This window comes from Neltuma alba, unplaced genomic scaffold (genome assembly GCF_004799145.2).
Source record: "Neltuma alba isolate B1F8T4 unplaced genomic scaffold, ASM479914v2 tig00010087_pilon, whole genome shotgun sequence".
Classification (NCBI taxonomy): Eukaryota; Viridiplantae; Streptophyta; class Magnoliopsida; order Fabales; family Fabaceae; genus Neltuma; species Neltuma alba.
Window position 1 is genome coordinate 859,819 of NW_021635044.1, and position 16,439 is coordinate 876,257.

Sequence of the window (16,439 nt, forward strand, 5' to 3'; positions counted from 1 at the left end):
AAATGCTGTAAAAATAAACTTTCAAGACATACAAGAAGAGGGGAAAAAAACTTCTAGATAATGATGCTCCTTCTTCAATACTTTCAATGTATTTAAATACCTTATTTCATTGAATGCCAAAGAGTTTGGTAGATAACAAAGACTTTAATGCGACAACTGTGCAAACTCATTTTTGTTTTTTTTGTTTTTGTTTTGTTTTGTTTTGTTTTTTCTTGCAAATGAGGCTGCGTCAAGGAAACGCGTTCTAAGTCAACGGCGACTTATAACTTTGTTTTTCTACTACCATGTTTTGTGTATGGTTAAAATAATGATCAAGTGACCATAATATCCCCAGTGTAAGATATTGAACGTATTCATTTCAATTTTTTGAGTAATAATAAAATTTTATACTTATATTTAATACAAAGTCAGAAATATATATTTATAATCATGGATAAGTAAATAATAACTTTGTTTAATTTGATACTAAGAAAATGAAAACTAAGGTCTTGTTTGTTTTTTGCGTTTTCTTGTTCTCAAAATAATCTTTTAAAATTGTTTTTTAGAACAAGTTTTAATATATAAAAGTTTAGGTAATTTAGGTTCTAGGAACTCATCATAGCCAAGATATTTCTCCAGACTCAAAGAGTACTTACAGAAGTATTTAAAGATTACCCATCAATAAGGTTTTCACATCAACAGTGGGGCTCGAACTCATGACTTTATGGATTAGAAGCTGTCTCCTTAATTAGCAACTAAACCAACTCTTGTTGGCTTTTTCAGATTACATTTTGAGGATTAAAAAAAACGTTCAAATAATTATTTTAAAAAATCACATTTAAAAAAAACATCAAATTTGTTATTCACATCCAAGGAAACAAAATTACAAAATATTGTAATTATGTAAAATAAGTAATTGTTAAATGAAACACTACAAGCCATAATTTAATTGCACTTAAATGCCATTAGATATTATTCACATATCACATGTTTAGATAGAAGAATATAAGACATAACCATTCCGTTCCGTCAATAATTTTCCCCACGAAAATTAGAGATGAAATTTTTTTTAGCTAATTTTCATCACTAAATTGCTTGCCAATGGGACATGTGGTAGATGGCGGTCATTGCCAAGGGCAACACGCGGCGGGGGTGGGTAAGTAAATAAAAAAGGGTTTTCCCAATTTTTTCAAAGCAAAAACTAAGAAATACAAAACAAAAATATAAGAAAACATCCAAAAATTGTTTTGATTTTTTATTTTTTTAAAAAATATGATTTTTTTAAATAGCTAACTAAAAACAAATTACAAAACAAGTTTTTTTCTTTGTTTTTGGAAATAATTTTTTAAAAAAACAAGAAAACAAAACAAGTGCTTAAATTTTTGGTCCCTAAACTTAGCTTTTGTACATTCGCCCGTCATATTTTGGTTTAAGTTAGCTGATCATTACAGCTTTCTACCGTTAATTAGAATGTTTAATTTGTCCTCTCAAGTTTCTGCCCGTTATTAATCTCCCCTAATTACAAACTCTCATGTAATGTCCAATCATTTCATATTATTATTCCTCTTCGTCATAATTTCGCTAGGCACATTAGGAATGTGACCCAGAACTGACACCGATTCATATCAAGGCGTAAAATTGTAATATTAGTAAAACTCATAAGAATTTGATTTATTTCAATCTTTGTTCCATATATAGCATAAATTAAGCTTTTTGCATGATTATTAGAAACACTAAACAAGGTGCTTCATTTGGGTGCACCCATACAATACGCTCATGGCACCCTTATTTAAATTGCATAGATATTACATGAAATGAAGTCTTAATTAGTTGAAAGTGAGTTGGTATTTGGGTGACTTGTCAGGGTTGAAAAGACCAAAATGCCTCTCAGTTTCTGCACCTGGCTTCAAGTTCTCATCAAACATGGCAAACAAATACGTCTCAATTGGTCCATTAGGCCTCTTGGGGGTCCCACCTTTCACATGATTAATCAAATTCTTATAGTAAGTTGCTGCATTATCCACAGTAGCTGCATCTCCGCCAGCAGAAGGCCACCCACTTTCAGACACAACAATCTGCATATTTGAAGCTCCAACTTTCTCCAAAGCAGCATATACAGAATCCAACAAAGCATCAAACAAGTTCTGATACCCAGCATCATTTGTTCCTTGTTGAGTGAACAATGCATAATTAAGAGTAATGCTTTGTGGGTTGCCAGTGTATGAGAAATAGGGATATATATTAGCAAGAAGTGGAGCTCCATTGTTGGATAAGTAGGAGATAATTGGCTTTATGTAGCCACTTGCAGCATCATTGAAAGCTCCATTATTAGGAGGGTAAGAGTTTTGAATTAGGGAGCTATCTATGGCTGTGGAAACTTTGATTTGGCCTTGCAAGTTTGCTGCAGAAATCGCGCTCTGAATGTTTTGTATCGCCGGGAGGACGGCGGATGCTCCGGCATCGCCGGGATGGACTTCGTTTCCGACTGCGATGTACTTGAATTTGACGTCTGATGAATAGGGTTTAACGTACTTGTTGACCCAATCCGTGGCAGCACCAGCGTCTGTGAGAGATTGAAGGCTATCATTAGGAACTCCAAGAATGACTTCAATGTTTGAGCCTCTTAGGGCTTGGAGGGTGGCTTCATCTGGATTGTAGATACGCATTTTGCCAATTCCATTGGATTTGTATAAATTCACTACATCTTGTTTGCTTGGTAGGTTGTTCCCATCTGATCCATAACATACTCCAATTGATTGTGCACCTGCATGAACAAAACTGTGATGTTAGCAATATTTACACGACATATATCAAATTTAGAACAGCCAAATATATAATTTAGAGAATCAAATTCTATCTTTTTAAAATTTATTAAATTGTTATATTTTTGTAAAATCAATTATAGTTAAAATAATAACAGCAGCAACAACTGTGAAATCCTCAACTTATAAAAGAAATAATGATTTAAATTTATATATAACACTGATAAAGTTAGGCCTAGACTAGTCTTCTCCATTGCACATTCTTGAAAAAGCGAGCTAGAAGAATTTAGAACTTCAAAGTGATGATGCACGTAGAACCAACTAGTCAACCATTGACCTTGAGTACAAAAGTTAAATAACTGAAATTGACCTTCACTAATTTCTTCGTTGGCTTTTGTATGTTTACGTCCTTATCTTGGAAAAATAAATAACTAATTATTATTGCAATCCTTTTTCCTTGTATAATAAATCCAAACTATCGGAGAAAACAAGTCAATAATAAGCACCACACGTTCACACCAATGTATATCATGGATTAATCAGTCAATCAACATCACCATTAAAGATAAAATTTATAGAAAGTTTTATTATAACCGTTAACGCTGTCCCATTATTATATTGATTAAAAATTCAATTAATGACCTTGGCAAACTCAACTCACAAAGTTTTTCCTAATAAGAAACCAATTTGGTGTTAATGATCATGTTGGTGGGAGGGGATAGATTATAGATAATTTCGTAGACTAGTAACAAAATAAACAATTTTTCCATTAATCCATCAAAAACCATAGAAATAGAGAGTTTATTGATATAGTTATAAAATGCTTGCTCAATAAACAATTTCTGAATCCATGAAGAGGGGTAGAGTTTATGAACAGTTATATAAGGCTCCACTTACAGAATTTATCCATTAATTCATGAAAGAGTGTGTGTGTGAGAGAGAGAGAGAGAGACAGAGACCTGTAAATTGGAGTTCTATGGACGAGAACACGCCAAGAAGCAGCAATATGGCAACGTTTCTTGTGGAGCAGGAAGTACGCATGGCTAAGTCTTCAAAACAAAAGCCAATACTAAGTTGCAAATTAAATAATCGAACTCTATTTGATTGTGATGACATACTTCAATCCAAGAGCCTCTATTTATACACAAAAACCACAGCCAAAATGTTTGAAAATATCAATCATAAGCAACTTCTATACGAAGGAATGGAAAGACTTTCCCTCTCCGTGAATCACTCCATTGAAATTCATTCAATCATCATTTTGAATTTTCTCATCCTCGTCTCTCTATATCTATACACTGCCAGAAACAATATATCATGAAATTAAAGTTTACAACGCAACACGTATCTTCTTTCTGGTTCAAGTCAAGCAGCCTTTGTTTTTGGCCTCTAGTCAATAGCAGCCAGCTCACTTCTCACAACCCTATGCCATGGAGATTCACACAGATGTGTATGAACTATAAAATAATATCTCTGGTATTAGATAAAAGCTAGTAGCATTTGAATTTGGTTCAAAATATAAGGCTTCAATATATTTTGTCCCTTATGGTTTTTTTTCTTCAAATTATATCCCTATTGATTGCATAAATTAGGGGAGTTTGCAAAAGGGATAGTTTTAATGCAAATAATTTAAGAAGGTACGTATTCTAGGAAAACTAACACATATTTTTAACAATAGATGATTTAACTAGTCTTTTTAATTTAAGCAAATTAGTTAAATAGATTTTATATTAAGAATTGGAGGAAGTTTATAGGTAGTCATACTATTATTTATAAATCATAAACAACATAATTATTTACCTCATCAAATTTATGGAAAGTGTGCATATGCGTCCACAATCTAATTTTACAAATGAATGGTTATTTTCATCTTAATTTTAATTATAATTTACACAAATAGACAATTGTGTGTTGTGTCAATGCATCCACCTTGGAATAGACGCTACGTGGCATTTCTTGTATTATACTCCCTTCGGTCCTATTTACAAGTTTTAAATTTGGGAAGGAGTGTGGTCCATTTTATAATTATAAGCTTCAATTCAATATTTAATATATTTTTTTTTCAATTTTGTCATTAATTATTATCCTCTTTCCTCTGCTACACACTCTCTCATTGTCTTTTCTTGCATATTCTTTTTCATTCTTTTTTCATTTATTATAACCACATATTTGAAAGAAAAACTATATTTTTACCTATTCATTGCTTTTAATTAATTTTTTTGTTATATAAAATTAATCAGTTATTTGAAGCGTATAATAAAGACTGAATGGAGTAATTTTTCCTAGAATTTTTGCATTATCAAGGTGTTTGTTATCAACCCGAAGTCTGGTCCAGTAAAGACCTCGGGCTGAAAAAGACAGCCTGAGGTCTGGTCTAGTCCAGTGCCAACCCGAGGTCGGGTTGGACTAGACTTGGTCCTCTAGACTGCCTGGACTGGCTTAAATTTAATTTTTTTTAAAATGTTTTTTCTTCAATAGGAGGCAAGATTGTAACTTACTATATAAAATTTTGCACATATTTTAATCCAAAGTTTATCAAATTTGATCATTCCTTTTCAATTTCCCAATGAAGTCATGTTTTATTAATTAATCCTCATCAATATAGATCTTAAATTGTAGAAAATATATATGCATGCTTATTACTTAGAAAGTTAATAGATAAATCTTGATTATTTGAATAGATAAAAAATTTATATAGAAAAATTAAATCAAATTAAAATTATATAAATAATAATTTAAAAAGACCGGGCTAGACTGGACTGGACCAATTGGTCTGAGGGGCCAGTCCCTGGTCCAGTCCAGCCCGATGAGACCAGTCCGGTCCAGTCTGGTCCAGTCTTGTTTCGAGCCAATTTTTTCTAGACCGGACTGGACCGGGTTTGCTCAGGTTGTTAGAACTACCTCGTGATGGAAGCTCCGTTAAAATGCACACTATAATCATTAGGGATACTTTAAAAAAAATTATAAACTTAGGAACAAATTGGATTGAGGTATTATATTTATGAGTAAGTAAAACTTAGAAATTTAGCTATTTTGCATTTAATTTCCTCTCGACATAGAAATTGCAAAGTATCTTGTTAATTTGAACAGAAATTGCATAGTTTACGCAAACTAAGACGGTAACTAAGCTTCGTGTGGACAAATTTAAATTAGCTCGATAGAAAAATTAATTCCATGACTAAATCACTGTATCATATAGTTTCTTTATGCAATAATGTATCCCATATGCAATCCATGCATTAATTCCTAATTAATGTATTATGATAGATAAAGATAAAAGTATATATTTAAGTACCTCGATCGGACTAGCTGTGTGAGCCAGATGGGACCAAACGAAATAAGGCTGAGCCGAGCCACCTAGCTAATAACTAATTAGTCTTAGGGACCCCGGAAGAGTAAATGTGGGTGGGGTTAATGGGATCCGAATTTTAGTGAAAGATAATAATGGCGGATTTTAAAAAATAAGGATAAGGTCCAATATCCAAAAGTTTTTGCGTATAGAAACCGTTAACATCCACCCAAAAAAAATTATCAATCTTAAGAATGTTAGATTGTTAGGGAGAAAAAGAAGCAATATTGCTCTGGGTCATTAAAAATGTTAATGGTTAATGATAGTTTTTTTAACACTAATTAAAGTGAATTTCCTCCTTCTTTTTTTTTTAACACTTGCTGGTCGATATTGATCCTGAAAAAAATTCAAATACCCACAATATCTTAACCCAAAGGATTAATATTAATAAATTGAAGCAAGTTGATTGATTTACTACGTTTAAAACAGTACAGTTATAAAGTATATTATATATTTTTAATTCACGAAGACAATGGCATAGCTTTTAAGCCGAACTCCTAATTTCAACAAAATAAAAAATGAAACTGAATTGTCAATTGCAAAAATTTCAACACGCTCAAATCCAACTCAGTCATCCACCAAGTTTTAAACTTTGTCCATAGTGAATTCGGCTGCCTTAGCTTGACCGGCAGTGGATCAATTTCACTATTTTGATTTATCAATATCATTATTATTGGTTAACATTAAATATTAAACTTATAGCAGCATATACCAACAAGTTGTGACTTTATACAACCCATTTCTTCATGCAATACACAAAATCAGCTTAGTTTTTATTTTTAATCAACTAAGCTGATTTTTTTAAAAAATTGTTATTTAAGATTTTTAATTAAGAATATTACATTGAATTTTTTTAAAAAAAATTCAATTTTTAATTTATTTTGAAAAATTAACTGCAAAAATTTTTAACATTATTATTTTCATTCGATTGATTATTATCTGTTACTTGATCTTTTATTTTTCAGACATTATTATTAATATCAAGAATAATTCTAATCCTAAGTATCAAGAATCACTCTTACTAATCCGAAGGCTTGTATCTATTTATTCATGATACTTATTCAATAAAATTTAGTACACCCATATAAACCTGTAGGCTCATATAGCAGCCTTATTTAAGTTACATAGAGACATTACATAAACAAAGCCTCAATTGAAAGTGAGCTGGTATTTTGGTGATTTGTTAGGATTGAAAAGACCAAAATGCCTCTCAGTTTCTTCACCCTTTTTCAAGTTTTCATCAAACATGGCAAACAGATATGTCTCAATAGGTCCATTAGGCCTCTTGGGGGTCCCACCCTTAACGTGCTTAATCAAATTCTTATAGTAAGTTCCTGCATTACCAACAGTAGCTCCAACTCCACCAGCAGAAGGCCACCCACTTTCAGATACAACAATCTTTACATTGGTTCCTCCTGCCTTCTCCAAAGCGGCATACACAGAATCCAACAATGCATCAAACAAGTTCTGATACCCAGCATCGTTCTTGCCTTGTTTTGTGAACAATGCATAATCAAGAGGAATGTTTTTTTGGTCATTAACATATGCAAAATAAGGATATATATTGGCAAGAAGTGGAGCTCCATGGTTAGATAGGAAGGTAATTATTGGCTTTATGTAACCACTTGCAGGAGCAGTGAAAACAGCCATGTTGGGAGGATAAGAGTTTTGAATCAATTTAGTGTCTATCGCTGTGGACACCTTGATTTGGCCTTGTAGGTTTGCTGCAGAAATTGCTTTCTGAATGTTTTGCATGGCCGGAAGGACGGAGGATGCTCCGGCATCGCCGGGATGGACTTCATTTCCGACGGCGATGTACTTGAATTTGAGACTGTTTGAGTAGGGTTTCACGTACTTGTTAACCCAATTTGTGGCGGCATTAGGGTTTGTGAGAGATTGAAGGCTATCAGTAGGAACTCCAAGAATGACTTCAATGTTGGAACCTCTTAGGGCTTGGAGGGTGGCTTCATCTGGATCGTATATGCGCATCTTGCCAATTCTGTTGGATGTGTATAAGTTCACCACATCTTGTTTGCTTGGTAGGTTTTTCCCATTTGCACCGTAACATACTCCTATTTGCTGTGCACCTGCATGAATGAATTGTGATTTTAAAAAGTATTTAGCGAATAAAGAATCATAGGCTACATATTATATTGTAGGCTCAATTACATATAACCGCCCTAAACATTATATTATGTACAAATAACTTTTCTATCCTTTGAAACTTTGCAGTGAACTCCTTAAAGTCTCACATTTATGCAAATAACTCCCGACAATTAGTTTTTATTCATTACTCACCTGCACACAACTTAAAAGTTCTCAGGGTTATGCGGATATAACTCAAAGTTTAATGGATTATATACAAACCTTCAGAGATTTATTATTAAGTTTTAAATATTAAGGGAGTTATTTGTACATTGTTGAAATTAAAGTTTAGGAAAGTTTTATGTAATTTAGCCAATATGTTAATATAAGAGAATATTTGAACAAAAAAAAAAAAGGTCTTGATATGTGATAAACTGCTTAATTAAATGTTTAAGGCAGCTAGTATTATTTATTTACACTAAACAAGCGTTACGCTGTTATATCTTATTGGGTGTTTTTGTCAAGAGGTAATCTTGAAAGTCACTCCAATTCGAAATCCAAACGTATTTAACATGTAAAGAAAAAATTTAAAAGAACAAGTTATATTTGATGATTTTAAAAAGTGACAGACGTGAAAATATCTAACTTAGCACTTAAGATATAATCTTATGTATTTAATAAAAATTACTATGAAAATAATCTTCATATTTTGCATTTATTTTTTTAAGAAAATTGTGGAGAAAAACTTGACAAAAGTAAAATTTGAATAATTTATTATAATTTCAAAGTGGTGATTCTCATAGAACCTTTGATCTAGTCAACCATTGACCTCCACTACAATTCCTAAATAGATTGGCTTTTTTTTCTTTCTTTTTGTCCTTATCATCTTTTTTTTTTTTTGGGCCGAACCTTATCATCTAATAAATAATCAATTATTACAATACTTTTTCTTTGTAGAAAGTCCGAATAAACTATTGGAGAAGACAAGTCAATGACATGCACCAGTAGCTCGAAATATAACAACTATGCATTGAATCAGTCATAATGAACACAGTAAATTCTGCCCCATTCAAGAGTTACGTTTTAAAAAATCAATTATTTTATTATGAGACTCACCTAAATCATTTTAGCTATGTAATCGGTTGGAATAATCTAAGGATTTTATTTGAAATCTTTGTGAAGAGATCTGAGAGAGAAAAAAATAAGGGAGAAATTAATTTTCTCCATTAATCCATGGAAAAATATATATACTAGAGATAAAATAGGTAGATAAGTTATATGTATAGTTCAATCAATACAGAATTTCTTCAATGGGAGGACGATACTTTTAAGGTCTTTAAGATCTTTTAGGGTTAAAAAAAATTCTTAAAGGATCAATTTAATGATAGTTATACTAATTAAAAGAAATTCATTTAAAAAAATGAGTTGCAAATATTGATCCTGATTGTTGTAAATGTGAAAGTGTTTGTTGCAACTACTTGAATCAATAACTTGATCTTTTGGCAACTAAGTGTTTTAATTAAGAACTAACTATTAACCTGATCTTTTGGCAACTAAGTGTTTTAATTAAGAACTAACTATTATTAAATAGATTCTTTTTTTACACCTAAGTGTTCTTCCCCGGCCCAAACAATTTCTTTATTATCAACCCACTAAAAATGTTAGAGATACACGGTGAATTCAATTGAAGTTTAAATTTTCATTGAAAAAAGTATCTACATTTAATGTCTGAGTGTCTTGAATATATTTCTGTGTAATAAGAAAAACAACTCTAGAGATGGAGTTTATCAACCTCTAGAAAGAATTTCCCCGTTAATCCATTATGATTGAGGGAAGAGAAAAGATGGGAATTCAAATGTGTGTGTGTGGGGGGGGGGGGTAACATGTTAAAGTAATTATATACAGAGAGAGAGAGACCTGTAAATTGGAGTCCTAGGGAGGAGAATACAGCAAGAAGCAGCAATATAGGAGACATGGTAATCTTTCTTGTGAAGAAGAATGGATCCATGGCAGCAATAGGTAATTATGTCGTATATGATGGAGTTTTATTGGTAACACCACTCAAAGGCCCTCTCTATTTATACAGCCAGAATGTTTGAAAATATCAGTCATTATCAATTGCCGTTCCAAGTACGCAAAGACTTTTCCCTTCCCCCTCAATCACTCCGTTCGATTTCATCTCACTTTCCATTAATTTTTGCCATCTGTGTATTGCTCATCTGATTACCCAAAGCTCATCCTTCCTAGATTTAATATTTTTAATTAATTATTTTTAAATAAAAAAATTATATTTTGAAAAAGTTATAGCTAAAAAATTATTTTTATTTTAGATTCTAAACCTATTAAAATAATTATTTTTATAAAGTAAAAATAAAAAAATTATATCTAGATTGTTTAGATCAGATCTGGGTGGTCTAGAATGGATGAATTTTGGTCTATATGTTTAATTTGTATGATAAGTTCAATATGCGGTTACAAACGCAACACTTATCCTCTTTGTGGTTCAAGTCAAACATCCTCATTTTGTTTCTTTGGGCCCGAATCAAACATCCTCATTTCACATAAGCCTATATATGCCTTGAACATATAACACGCACGCACGCACGCGCACGCAAACACACAGAGACAGAGAGTTTATATGTTTAATTTGCATGATAAGTTCAATATGCGGTTACAAACGCACTTATCCTCTTTATGGGTCAAGTCGAACATCCTCATTTTATTTCTTTGGGCCCGAATCAAACATCCTCATTTCACACAAGCCTATATATGCCTTGAACCTAACACACCCGCGCGCGTATCTGGTATCCAACGCCTAACTAATCCGGTTTGAAGTTTGTGGCTCCCCCTTTCAACAAGTACATGTGTCTCCTTTGAGAATTAATCTTGAAACCTAAGAGATCTAGCTTTATATGTTAGCAATATACACACCCACACACTTATGCATATGTAACGTAAAATCTACTACTCATAAATCATAAATAATATGATTTATTTCATATATATTCTGTACAAGACACAAGCTCATGAATTTGAATATATTTAGTAGGATATAAAAAATTCTATAGGAAATCACAATAAATTAAAATTAAAAATAAAAAATGGAATTATTAACTATATATTTGAAGAACTAGATATTGTGATCTTTCCCGTTAATATTTAGAAATTGTGAGGTTTACTCAAAGCTCAAATTCGATGTCCTGTCTTGACCGTCAGTGATTCCCCCCCCCCCCAAAAAAAACAAGTTATGTGCAAGTTCCTTTTTTTTTTTGTGTGTGTGTGTGTGACCCCTATTATTAATATCAACATCAATGACATTTTAACCACAAATTCATAAGTACATGTATTGTTTAAGAATAAATACGTAGTTATGTCACATGAATAGTGGGGTTCCCCACATGTTTTATATCTATTCACAAATCTTTTTCTTCTATACAGTAGATATTCATTGTTTCATTCAAGATTTTAATTTCGGCCAAAAGAATTCAATTAAATTTAAAATATTTATATTGATACATTTAAATTTGGAAAAACTAATTTAAAAAATTTAAAATAAAAGTTTTAATATTACAGAGCAAGTACTATTTTATTATTTATCAAGTATATTATTTTATCTGATAATATAAGTAAAATCCACATCTTTATAATTTCTATTCTTCTCTTCTTTCTATAACCTTTTATTACAATTAATGCTCAAAAGAAGTACTGCTTTCTTTGTTTTTGTTTTTACGCCAAGCTCAAAGAGGCATTTCACTCAATTCAATAAGAAAATAGTTTTTTTAGCAAAGAGAAAATAATTCGTTTGGCCAAAAAAACTCAAATAGAAAATATTTTAATAATTTGACCTTAACCTTACCGCGTACTATCGTTGTCATTTCTCAAATCAGTGTGATTTATAAATTTCTTATCATGACGTCTATATATTATTTTTATTATAAAACTACATAATTCATACATATATATATATATATATATATTATAAAGCCAAGTCTTAGAGCTGTTTAATTTGCTTAGAATAACTGTTGGATCGGTCTACGTGGATGGTATTAACATTTTTTCGGTACATGCGTGGATAGTATTAATCGTTGGCAAAAAAAAAAAAAAAAGTTGTCCCCTCTAGAAGGTGGGGAATCATATTGGGCTAGTTGCACGGTTTTATTGTTTTTAAATTATCATGAGACAACCTTTTTCCCATGCTATGTTAAGCCCAGTTAACCCTATTGTTTGGTATAAGCCCAACGAACCTTGTGCAAATGTTGGACTGTTTTACTTAAATATAAACAGTTTAGTGCCTGTTTACTAAGGTGTTTGAGGGGACAAAAAACAGCTTATATATATGATAAGTCAGTTTGTAAATTTGAGAGTTATTTATCACAACTTTTGGCTAAGATGACTTATGGATCAAAAACTGTTTTTTTAAGTATAATTACAAAAGTACTTAAAACTTACCTATGACTTATGCAAAAACAACTTTTAGAATTAAAAGACGTTTTTGCCCTTATATTTATGTTGTTCTTATACTTGTCTCTATATATTGCTTGCACTTTCCAATTAGTTTTTAGTTATTTATTTTTAATATTCTCTTAAGTAAAAATAATTTTAACAATTTTTATATTTTTAATTTTTAATATTATTTTTCATTTTATATTTACATAAATTATGCCAATTAATTATGTAATATTATATGGTTCAAAGATTTTCATATTACTTGATTTCTAATTTAAATATATTTTATTCATTAAATATAACTTCCTCCTATCATAATAATTTAAAATTATTATATTTTATAAATTTATATTTTTCAATCATTTTTCATCATTTAATAAAAGTCATACCATCTTGGTTATTCTATAAACTAAATTTACTTATTCAATCATAATCCAAACAACTTTTTTACTTTACAAACTAATTTTTATAAAAGTTAATCTAAATATAAATTACATTATCCAATCTAACTTTTACCTGATCTCACTTTTCTAAAAATCAAATTGAAAATAAGTTACTTTTTCTGCTACTAATAATACAAACAAACCCTTAGTATGTCAGTATGTACGAATGATCACCCTCTTCTTTTATCTCAAAAGAAGAAAAAACATATAGACCCAGTTTAGTGGGCTTAACTTTGGGCCTTTGTGGCAACAATATTTGAGATATACTACAACATGAGAACTAAGCCAATCTCTTAAGTTCAACTCCAAGAATTGGTCAATAAGAGTTAGTCTAGTTGATAAGAAGCCAGATTATAACTTACAAAGTCATAAGTTTGAATCCTACTATGAATGTGAGGACCTTGTTAGTAGACCATCTGTAAGTACCTTTGTAAGTGCTTTCTTAATTTAAAAGCATACCCTGGCCTTAATGAGCCATTGGAACCCAACTCATCTAAAATTTTTTTACCCAAAAAGAAACTTGTAGAGTTTTTAAATGCCACATAGGTCTACCAAATCATACCAGAAAGTTTAGGTTTCAACATGACACAAGATACGCAATAAGCTCTCGCTAGAATTATTACACCAACTACAAAGATCATCGTTATGCATACCTCTGACATCTCTCCACTACTACAAAAAATATTTTTAACGACGCCATTTTATGGCAGTAAAAAACAAAACAGCATCATGAAAAGAAGCGGGGGCATTTTTGTAATAAACGCGTGGTAAGTTTTGAATTTTAATGACAGTTATCATAATAACCACCGTGAAAAGTACTTTTAAAGGCAGTTATTAATATAACAGCCACTAAAAACTCTTTTCATGGCAATTATTATGATAACTGCTATGCAAATTGCTCATTGTAAGATTGAATAAACTCTATTGTGCAATAAATTTCACAGTTTTTACTATCATGCCATGGTCTCTTCCTCTACCCTCCCACCCAAATTGTATTTTTTGGCAAAACCTCACTGTATACGGTCGTTTTTGGCTGTCTATTGATTGTGTTTTGCCTTACTGTCGTGTTTTGCCATTCAAACTCTACTTTTCTCGCATTTAACTCGTCTCCCGCACTATGAGTTTCCTCTTCATTCATTCTCTTCCTTTTTTCTGATTGTTTTGAATGTTTGATGATATAAATTTGTTATATATCAAATAGGTTGATTGATTTTACATTTTGGATGCTTTACATTATTTATTTTGAGTATCTTATATGCTTCGAGTGTTGGTAAGTGATATTTGAAATTAAAAAATTACAATTACTTCCTATACATAGCATTAGTAGCATGTTTAAATCTTCAAAGTTGATTAATTTTCAAGTTTGTAATTTTTTAAACAATTTTTTGATATTTTATTTTGAATTTTTGTCAATTTTTTGTGATAAACCTTGATATTTACTAATAAATAATCTATTAAATGTTTGGCTTTTTTTTTGTTATAAACTTTGATTGATGGTAAAGTGTTGTTTAAGATTTTATGGCAAATAGATATCATTTGTGTTTTGGTTTTGGATTCAGAAGTTTTAGCTTTAAGAATCTTTATTTGTTAAATTGGTTTGAGATTGTTACTTTTGTTTTTCTTGGTTATATTTATTCAAATTTGTCTTGTATTTGTTTCTTATATTGTTAGTTGATTGATTGGTTGATTTGTCTATTGTTTAAAGTATTTGGGATTCCTTATGTTTAAGGGAAAACTCTATCAAAATTTTTATAAAATAAAAACGCATTCCCTTTAATTTGTAATTAAGTATTAATCAATTTTAATTTATTTATTGATTAACACTTAATTATTTGATTTATTTGAATATTTGAATTAAATTACTAGAATTGAGCTTGATAACTATGCTCATTAACTCTATAAAACAATGGATCATAGTTGGATGAAAACTAAGAGAATTAGCAAAGAATATGAGAATGGGGTTGAAAGATTTCTTGAATTTGCTCAGAGTAATGCCCCTAACAAAAGAGATGGCTTGTATTGTTGTTCTCGTGTCAAATGCTTAAACAATAGTCAGCGGAGTATTCCTAAGATAAGAGAGCATCTTATTTGTGATGAGATAAATTTGAAGTATATAAATTGGATATAGCATAGTGAAATTAGAAAGACTACTATGTCTAGAAAGAAGAGAGTTGTGAATGATAACTTTGGTAATAGAATTTCATATATGTTCTGTGATATAAGGTCTGAGTCCTTTACATAGTTTTCTCCCACATTTGAAAGCTTGTGTAGTGATATAAAGATGCCTTTGTACTGAGGGAGTAAAGATAATTACACAAGGTTAATAACCATGTTGAAGTTGATGTACTCCAAGGCAAGAAATGGTTGGACCGATGCTAGTTTCACGAAATTACTCGAATTGTTGACTAATATTCTTCCTAAAGGGAATTTGCTTCCATTGTATGAGGCAAAGAAAATTTTGTGTTCGATGGGGTTGGAATATGGGAAGATACATGCATGCCCTATTAACTGTATGTTTTTCAGAAATAAATATGAATGGTTAAATAAGTGCCCTAAATGTGGCACTTCAAGATACAAAGTGAAGAAAGACGGTGGTGATTATGATGAGATGACCTTTGAAAGTGTTGTGATATCTTTTAATAATACAACGATTTAAGCGTTTATATGCTAATACCATAGAATAAAAGAACTTAAGATGGCATTCTGATAAGAAAATGTCTGATGAAAAACTTCATCACCCAGCGGATTCTCCTTAATAGAAAGCAATGAATAAAAAATTTTCTCAACTCGGTAATGAGCCAAGAAACTTTTGGCTTAGGCTTTATACAAACAGAATTAATCCATATAGTAATTCAGTAGCACACAAATTGCTTGATCAATTCTCTTAATAATTTACAACTTGCCTCCTTGGTTATGTATAAAAAAAATATATCATTTTTTTTCTTTCAGGGCCAAAACAGCTGAAAAACAATATCAATGTGTATTTGGCACCTATGATTAAGGACTTGAAGAAATCATAGGAGGAAGATGATAATGTGTTCGATCCATATAAACAAGAGAACTTTAACTTACATGTCATGATCTTCACCGCGATAAATGACTTTCAAATATATAGAAATTTGTTAGGATATAGTGTCAAGGGGCATAAAGCATGTCTGATATGCAAAGAAGGCACTCACCAAAACATCATTCCTTAAACCTCCTTTATATGCATTCAGAAGCATTATGATTCAAGCAGTTGACAAAGTAAGCCTGTAGATTGAAAATTTGCAATTGGTTACTTGGGTTACGGTTCACTGGTTGATTTCAAAATTTTGGTCTAAAATTAAAAAATCATAACTAATTATAAAAAAATTAGATTGTGATTGTTCAAAA

At 31.0% G+C, this 16,439-nt stretch overlaps 2 protein-coding genes across 2 annotated transcripts; both read right to left on the reverse strand.

The window, feature by feature from the left end:
• Positions 1 to 1,620: 1,620 nt before the first annotated feature.
• On the reverse strand, positions 1,621 to 3,864 carry LOC114754167 (glucan endo-1,3-beta-glucosidase-like). Its single transcript, XM_028942930.1, has 2 exons — positions 3,701 to 3,864; positions 1,621 to 2,743 (listed from the first exon to the last, which is right to left on the reverse strand). The coding sequence occupies exons 1-2, from the start codon at positions 3,855 to 3,857 to the stop codon at positions 1,806 to 1,808; spliced, it is 1,095 nt and encodes a 364-aa protein (XP_028798763.1). The 5' UTR covers positions 3,858 to 3,864; the 3' UTR covers positions 1,621 to 1,805.
• Positions 3,865 to 7,108: 3,244 nt separating this feature from the next.
• On the reverse strand, positions 7,109 to 10,208 carry LOC114754123 (glucan endo-1,3-beta-glucosidase-like). Its single transcript, XM_028942865.1, has 2 exons — positions 10,093 to 10,208; positions 7,109 to 8,177 (listed from the first exon to the last, which is right to left on the reverse strand). The coding sequence occupies exons 1-2, from the start codon at positions 10,181 to 10,183 to the stop codon at positions 7,240 to 7,242; spliced, it is 1,029 nt and encodes a 342-aa protein (XP_028798698.1). The 5' UTR covers positions 10,184 to 10,208; the 3' UTR covers positions 7,109 to 7,239.
• Positions 10,209 to 16,439: the final 6,231 nt, after the last annotated feature.

Excerpts from the sequence above, each read along its gene's own strand:
- LOC114754167 (XM_028942930.1), bottom strand. The coding sequence starts at position 3,857 with ATGTCATCACAATCAAATAGAGTTCGATTATTTAATTTGCAACTTAGT. Across the intron at positions 2,744-3,700 it reads CATAGAACTCCAATTTACAG|GTGCACAATCAATTGGAGTA; the intron begins GTCTCTGTCTCT and ends TTGTTCATGCAG.
- LOC114754123 (XM_028942865.1), bottom strand. The coding sequence starts at position 10,183 with ATGGATCCATTCTTCTTCACAAGAAAGATTACCATGTCTCCTATATTG. Across the intron at positions 8,178-10,092 it reads CCTAGGACTCCAATTTACAG|GTGCACAGCAAATAGGAGTA; the intron begins GTCTCTCTCTCT and ends TCATTCATGCAG.